The 7,949-nt window shown below is 41.7% G+C and overlaps 1 protein-coding gene across 2 annotated transcripts; it reads right to left on the reverse strand.

Moving 5' to 3' along the window:
- Positions 1-458: 458 nt before the first annotated feature.
- On the reverse strand, positions 459-6,325 carry cUnh6orf89 (chromosome Un C6orf89 homolog). Of its 2 annotated transcripts, XM_079217674.1 has the most exons (9): positions 6,230-6,325; positions 4,425-4,697; positions 3,551-3,716; positions 3,175-3,323; positions 2,773-2,924; positions 2,532-2,667; positions 1,652-1,775; positions 785-911; positions 459-674 (listed from the first exon to the last, which is right to left on the reverse strand). In XM_079217674.1, exons 2-8 carry the CDS (start codon positions 4,611-4,613, stop codon positions 829-831), a joined length of 999 nt encoding a protein of 332 aa, XP_079073800.1. In that variant the 5' UTR covers positions 4,614-4,697; positions 6,230-6,325; the 3' UTR covers positions 459-674; positions 785-828. The 2 variants fall into 2 exon arrangements, with proteins under 2 accessions (XP_079073800.1, XP_079073799.1); XM_079217673.1 differs by having other exon boundaries at positions 459-911.
- Positions 6,326-7,949: the final 1,624 nt, after the last annotated feature.

Consider the following 7,949-nt stretch of genomic DNA (forward strand, 5'->3'; position numbering starts at 1 on the left):
TCCAGACACCGAAATAATCAATCAAAAGTTCCCAGAATGCACTACAAAAAGAAATCAGACTGGATGAAGGAAATCAGCCAAATCAGCCATGTGTTCCTAATTATAGTTTGGTTTATAAATTAATTAACTACCTCGTGAACTGCAGTTTATCAAATAATCTGTTTCTTTATTCTTCCGTCTCATCAGCTGTTTTCCGTTTGGAAGGAAGCTTTACGTTAACGTTTGACATGATGATTGAAAGAAAATGTAAGACTTGTTATTCCTTGAAGTCGACTTGGATAAACCTGTAAAGCTGCAAAACATTTAGTCCACCTGAAGACACTTTCCTGCCTCTGGCCTAAAAACACTCGGCCCCTGTATTTAATCCCTGCCTGCGACGCTTTTGATGTCTGGAACCAGTGCAAAGAACTCAACAGTGTTTCAGTGCCGTCTGAAAGAGAGACACAGCCAATGGTTTGATGAATAGTTTTTAATTGCTAGAGATCTGCTTGAAGCTATGGCACGAGCACAGCACATTCAGAACATCGAAGCTGCTGCAGAGTTAAAAATACACGAGGACAAAGTCAATCAATTCATTTCTCAGTCCCTCGGATCTCGCTGCAGATCCCTTTTGTTTCAAACTGAAGTCGTGTGTGCGGTGGCTCCCAGTTCTTTGAGGACGCTGAGAGGAGCGTCTGGGAAAAAACAAACAAAAAAGAAGACCGGAGGGTTGTAAGGCATCAGTGGGCGGAGCCACAGAAAGGCCGGCAAGCTCCGAACTTCTACATTCACAGCCGATCCTCACGTTCTGAACTCTTGTCCTCCTTTCGCTTCGACTCCACCTGAAGCTTAGAAGGCCGACCCGTCACAGATGATGTTCTGGCCTCGGCCCGGGAACAGCTCCATCTGCCAGTACCGCGTGTCGGCGTAGACTACGGAAGGTCAAAGAGAGCAACCGTCAAGACACTGAGGCACAGTTGTGTTTCCTTATGACGACACACCGCCTCCTGTTTGTTTATTCTGTTTCAGTTGTGTGCAAAATAAGCATAAAATATCGTTTGTGCACAAATTAGCATAATTTGTACGCAAAAGATAATAAAGATGTATGTATTGATTTATTTTATTTGGGTGGTTGAGAGAAATATATGTATACATTGTATAAAAGTTTGTAATAGTCTACTGTTTTAATCCAACGGACATTTTCTAAATATCTGTTTAATACAGAGCTCTTTTTTTGTGTGCACAAGATAAATATTTACCCATGATAATATAACTATTTTACTATGTATTCAGAAGCAAATAAAGTTTTAATGAATTGCCAAAAAAGTCCTTAACAGTGTTAGTAATTCACAAATAATATCCAAATAACTTGTATACACAAACCACTATTTTGTGCACAGTTATTGTTAAAAGAAACATCTTCAGGCGGCTCCATATAAAACACACATTGTGCACACAAGACAATAATTACATTTATTCATCTATTGATTTACTTATTGGGAAGTGGAACCAAATATATTGTTTAATTTGATAACAATTTGTCTGCTGTGGTCTTCCACAAGTAATCTGCGTTTTCTACGGAGACCAGCGATGTTTTTTCAGTCTGTGTATTTTGTACATTGTGAAGTGGTCGGTTTGTGCGTGGATTAAAAGCGGGTAAAGCGGTGGTTACCCATGTCTCCGGGTGTCAGCCACAGGTTGAAGGAGCTGCAGTGTTTCTGGCAGTGTTGGACCGGCAGAACTCGGACCGTCGGAAGCCCCTCGCCCACCACGAGCCAGCCGAACACCCCGACGCCCTGAGACACAGGACAACAAGGCAAGTGTTGGGGCCGAGGCTGAGGGTTCATCTGAGGCGAGCCATCGAGGGCCACAGGATACGACACTCTCTTCAACCAACCCGCGTTTTCACACACAAGTTTGTAAATATTTTGTACAAAAACGTCTTTTATGACAAATCTACAATGCCATCATGGAGAAAAACAACAATTTGTGTATGTAAACATCTAAATCTAGTGAAAATATATGAATTAATGTGCATCGATACACAAGTTTCAAACACATCTTGTAAAAGGGAATTGATTTTAACTTGTAGATGGGTTCTTATTTTGTTTTAAAAGGTTGTATATTTAACATCCCTTTCAATCATGACTCATAACCCACTCGAGGTGTGTGTGGCGGTGATTCAGATAACAGTGTGTTAAAAACAAAACAATTTAAGCAGGTCATAATTCCTTCTCTCATATCTATTTTATATTGATGTGAAAACATCTCCTTCAAACAACTGTATTCATTCAAATTTCCCGCGAAAAATGACATTTCCCAAGAAGATATTGGTGATCATGATAACGTCCTAATTAATTGAGCTGATGAATGGTATGATAACATGATATCAGATCAGTGCTCGGTTACTCGCTGATCCCCAATCCAGCATTAACATATTCTACCTTGGTTCTGACTTTCATAGTTTTTCCCTCATCACTCCGGTCAGTAACTTTAACTCTGTGTTCCTGTTTACTCTCTCAGTGTGGGGACGTCCGGACATGTGAGCTCACTTTACTCTGGGAGTTTGTGCTGTGGGTGACCAGGCAGCGCTGCATGATGGTCCCGGCGCTGTCCAGCAGGGGGCAGAGCTCCGCCTTCGGGAAGAGCCACCTCAACACCTTCCCCCTGGTCCCGGAGCTGAACCTCCTGCACCGACGACACAGCAGCAGTCATTACATACATGTGGCTAAGATGCCGGTCTAGGTTCCTCGGAACAGTGAAGAGCTCGACCTTGAACAGAAATGTCGGTACCAGAGCAGAGTGAAGTTGGCGGGTCCTTGAGGGAGTCCCAGATTATGGTTCGGCAGACTGTCGTCCTCCTCGAGCAGAATGGCCATGGAGCCTGAATGGGCCAAGTAGAGCGCCTCAAGCTGCTGCCGCTGGACACTGAGGGAATCCCCACCCTGCAGGGACCAGTATGGACAGTGAGAAACCAGTAATAGCAAAAGGAACGGCTCATTATGACATCACAATGATAACAGAGCAAGTCCAACAATAATCAAGATGTGACCACAATACAATCTTCTCTTCTCTCTCTGCAGAAACGTTCATGTCTCTGCACGTTTATTAATAAATGAGGTGAAAGTGAAGCATCGTAAACCTAAAGTTCTATCTGACTTACAAAGCCGACCCCAGCTGGGTTTGACCTCTGACCTTTAGCAAGACGAGCTGCGGCCCCCGTCTCAGAGTCACCGTCCCTCTGAGGCTCTCCGGCACCTCCAGCACCGAGGAGATCTCCGCACAGCCTGAACAGTTGACCAGATTCTGCCTCAGAGAGCCGGCACTCCACCATTCATGGAAACCTGTAGCGCGCGCACGCATGCACACACACACACACACACACACACACACACACACACACACACACACACACACGTTAACAAACTACAAGTCAAATTCATCTTTATTTCCCAAACAGGGAACGACGTTGCTCTGTGATGCAGCCAAGGTGTGTTGCACTTAAAAACTGTGTGTGTGTGTGTGTGTGTGTGTGTGTGTGTGTGTGTGTGTGTGTGTTCATGCTTCAGACCTTGCAGGTTGTACTTCTTGGCGATGGGCAGGGACAGCAGGCGGACGTGGCTGAGGGGAGACGACCAGTTGTAGCACCCCAGGGTGACCAGGCCCAGCGGGGGGGCGCTCTGCGGGTACGTGAAGGCTAGGACGCCCACCAGCAGGAAGCCCAGCGCCACCACAAACTGCAGAGACAACAGGTGTGTCCGACCTCAAAGCATGTACATTAACATGCGTGCTCTGTGTACTCTACGACAGCCAAAGTAAGACATCTGTATTTTCTAGAGATTAAATTCAGGTTTTTTTAGCTCTAATTTGCACCTCTTGTTGATCGCTTCCTGACACGATGCTGAGCCCAACGTGATCAGATCATCCAAAATAATCGTCATTCTAGTTTGTAATCAGCATGTTTTATTGCTTAGCTGCAATGGACGAATAGTACTGCAAAGAGTATTTCAACAGTGCAAACACTTCAATCACTTTGGTCACGTCAACTGGTGCAATATAAATACATTTTAAATCTGTCTATATATATATATATATATATATATATATATATATATATATATATATATATATATATATATATATATATAAAATACTGCTATTGTGGATTCTTTACTGTTTATTTATATTACTTGTTTTTTATTTTATTTTACTCTGTGTCTCTTGTGTGCACTTTACCTGTCTGCTGTTGTAATCATGCAATTTCCCCACTGCGGGACTAATAAATAATTATCTTATCTCTTAAGAACTTCGTACCAAAGCCTCATAAAAATTTGTTTTTAACAATAACGAAGGCATAAAAAGCAACTAAATCCTCACTATTATCGAGTGCTTTTATGTGATTAAGGCCTCCAGTGGCTCACAGGTGTTTAGCAGAGTGACGTTACCTTTATGGTGGCTCTCAGGATGGGGAACTGCGGAGGCTCTCTCCTGGGCTCGTTGGTCTCCAGCACCTGCTTGATGAACCTCTCGATCTCCCTCTCCGACATGCCGTAGCGGTAGCCCGACTGGCGCAGGATGTCGATGCTCTCGGATAGCTTGTCGTAGATGCACGGCTCGCTCGTCGTCGTTCCCATGACGACAGCGGCGGCGGCGGCGGCGGCCTCTCGGTCAAACGGGTCGATCTCCGGCTGCTGCGGTCTCCAGGAGCATGGTTTCGCCTGCGGAGTCACGACGAAATGTTTACCGTCCACTAGCTATCATAACTTACGTGATTTAAGAAGGCTTGAGGTCACGTTCTGTTATTATATTCAATCTAAACGTGGTGGAAGGTTGCTGTTCTCTCTTTGTGTGGAGAAAGTAAGCATCACGCAAGAGCCATGCTCATACAAACAGGAATATGAATATGAGGATATTTTAGACAAAATAACTTGATATCGATATTACAAAAATATTTACAGATTTTTTATAAATTATCAGTAATGTGGATAAAATGACTAAGTGGGTAAAGGAAAATAACAGAGAATAACATATATTTACTGTAATGCAGCCTTTAAAACCAGGACATGTTTTATTTATCTTGTTTATTGTATATAATATGTATATATGTACAATGAGAGCTACGTGAAACCGGACTCAAATTCCATGTATGTGTACACACGATTCTGCATTATTACATTATTAAGATATCTATTCTCATGTCATAACATAAATATGTATTGATATATTGCCCGGCCCAACAAACAGGTTCATTCACAATTTTTTCCCTGCAGTAAAAATACATCAATTAAAAATTAAAATAAAAAAATGAATGAGTGACGCAAACAGCAAGATAGAAAACAAGGTACAGGCATGTAGTGCAACAGTAGAAAGGACTACTAGGAAGTAAACTACCATTCTTACCATCCATTAAAACCTTTATACACAGTCGACTTTTGTTCATGACAGTGAGGACATTGTGGAGGAGACAGAAACAAACTCTCAGGTCTCTCATTAACGACAGTCACCTCTCTGTAGTCACAACAAAGGAGGCTCAAGGCCCTACATGTAAAGTAAATAATGGACTCGGGAAAAGTTAAATAGTTTTATCCTCAACGTGCTTCGTTAAGTAGTTATAGCTAAATTAAATAACGTGAGTGGTGGAAGAAGTACTCAGATCTTTTACCCAAGTAAAAGTAGATATACTACAGTCTAAAAATACAGAGAATAAAAATGCATCCACCAAAATATTGGTGTGTCCACAAGAGTATTAGATGTGTTGTAGTTCGTCCATGTACTGTGTGTACTACTGGGTGGATTCTATATAATACTATGTCATACCATATCAGCATATCATATGTTTATGTGTGCAAAGCAACAGTGTGTTGAATAAATGCAGTGGAGTAAAACACAATAATAACACAGTAACATACTTGGAAATACCCAAGTGAAGTACACGTAGCTCAAACCCTGACACGCGTACTTTACGTTAGTTAACGTTACATTCCACCACTGCTGACGTAAAACATGCCATCAGTCCGGCTGCTGAGTTTAAAACAAACGGACATCTGCAACGTCACTCCAAACCCATCGTGTGAAACCGTAAAGAGCGGGATGGCGCGATGTAACGGACGTTCGTGACCCTTCATTAACGATGTATGCGGTTATAAAGACGTACTGACGTAAACAACACAGAGCCGATCAACTGGACCTGGCAGCTTCACTTTCGGGTCACGTCGTTAAATTAAAAACCTTTCGGGTCTGAACGCCTCACCTGAACGGGACCTCCGTGATGGGCGTCTCTTCTTTCTCACGTTACCTGCGAATATACATGTATTTAAAAAATAATACCAGCTCGCTAATTGAGGTGCATGGCGACCACAAACAAACAGCCCGGATGCAGTTGCTGATTCTTCTTCTTCGTTGGTGTTTGATTTGGCAAAAGGTGCGCATTACCGCCACCAACCTGACCGGAGCATGAAATAAATGAATGAAATACTTGTTTTGTGGTTTTTTTTCTTTTCTTAATACATTTCTTATAGAATGAATAGAAAATATATGATATTGAACGTTCTTGCAGCATCAGCATTTCTTTGGATATAAATTGTTTTCCAGTTTCATTCACTCTTTCCCATTTTAAGCACTTGCCCCTTTGACAATACACTTGTTTTATAGTGCTGTTTTTTGTTAGTTTGTTTAACATATTTCTATTGTAAATTTAATATTTTTCTATTTTTAAATTATGGTATTGCACTGTGTTTTTTGTTTATTGTTATGCACCTTTTACCAAGTCAAATTCCCTGTATGTGTAATGTACCTGGTTCTGATTCTGATCCCATGTAATCCTGCCATGCTGATTGTGAATATGTCCTCATGAATGCCTAGGCTTCAGATTTGGGAACTTTTTCTACACAGGCTGAGCAAACTGAGAGTTGGTTTGGCCAAAATACCCACAAGCTCATTTCCTTCCACGCCAACACAAGCAGGAAGAAACCCCAAAGAAGCATTAAGCCACATCCGTAATCTATATCCTGTACATTATAAGGAGTATTTCATGTATCATATCAGTTCAAAGTAATCTGCAAGAAACTGCCGGGTGCACTAACAGTGTTATTTATTTCCCACTCCTCTGTCCACTGCAGGGCCAAACATATTGCCAATAGATTAATATATGACCCACTCACTGGGATCAATACAGCTGCACCTGCACACTTTGTAACAAGATCTTTGAAAACATTTGCAAATATAAACACAGAGTCTGAAAATGCTGATCCCAATAGTTCTGGACTGAGCACGGAACTGGAAGTTTCTCTTCCCTGTTTTTTATCTCCTGCTGTAAATGTAGGTCTATACTCTGCAACAGGATTAAACGGAGGATTGGAAGAAATTTAAACAATAGGAGCTGTTCAGTAATTGATGTAATCTCATGCTTTCTGCCTTAACATTACGAATCCACTCGAAGCTTATGAAGTTTGTCTCATGTTCCCAGCAGTCTGTCAAGATGCTCTTGGCAGGATGTACCGTGATGTACCAAAGACATTTATCCTGTTTCCCACTTGCATCACTCATACTGGAAATGCTTTGAGCGATCCATGACAGGCTCTCAGGGCCTGAGCTTGTAATATATCCAACCTACTCTTCTTGCAAGTGAATTAATTACATTTTTTGTACATTTGTTCTTAACTTTATCCAGATGCAGCTATATTCTTGTTCTTCTTCTACTACGTTTTGGGGTTTGGCAAGATTTGTTTTAATGCAGGTGCAGTGACTCTCAGTGGATTAGAGATTAACTGTGCGTTACAGTATTCATACTGCCATACTATTTAGTACGCAGAAGAATACTATAGTATGTCAAATGCAGACTGAAAAAAATACCAGGATGTTCTATAACATTTTGCGGAATGCAGACCAGCATGCTTTTCTGGTTATTCTGACCCACAATCCTTTGCACAGCAGCTATATGTGTAAAAGGGGTCAAAGTTCAAGGTGCATTG

This window comes from Taurulus bubalis (genome assembly GCF_910589615.1).
Source record: "Taurulus bubalis genome assembly, chromosome: 5".
NCBI classification, from domain to species: Eukaryota; Metazoa; Chordata; class Actinopteri; order Perciformes; family Cottidae; genus Taurulus; species Taurulus bubalis.

Excerpts from the sequence above, each read along its gene's own strand:
- cUnh6orf89 (XM_079217674.1), bottom strand. The coding sequence starts at position 4,613 with ATGGGAACGACGACGAGCGAGCCGTGCATCTACGACAAGCTATCCGAG. Across the intron at positions 1,776-2,531 it reads GCACAAACTCCCAGAGTAAA|GGCGTCGGGGTGTTCGGCTG; the intron begins GTGAGCTCACAT and ends CCTGTGTCTCAG. Across the intron at positions 912-1,651 it reads GCTGACACCCGGAGACATGG|TCTACGCCGACACGCGGTAC; the intron begins GTAACCACCGCT and ends GACCTTCCGTAG.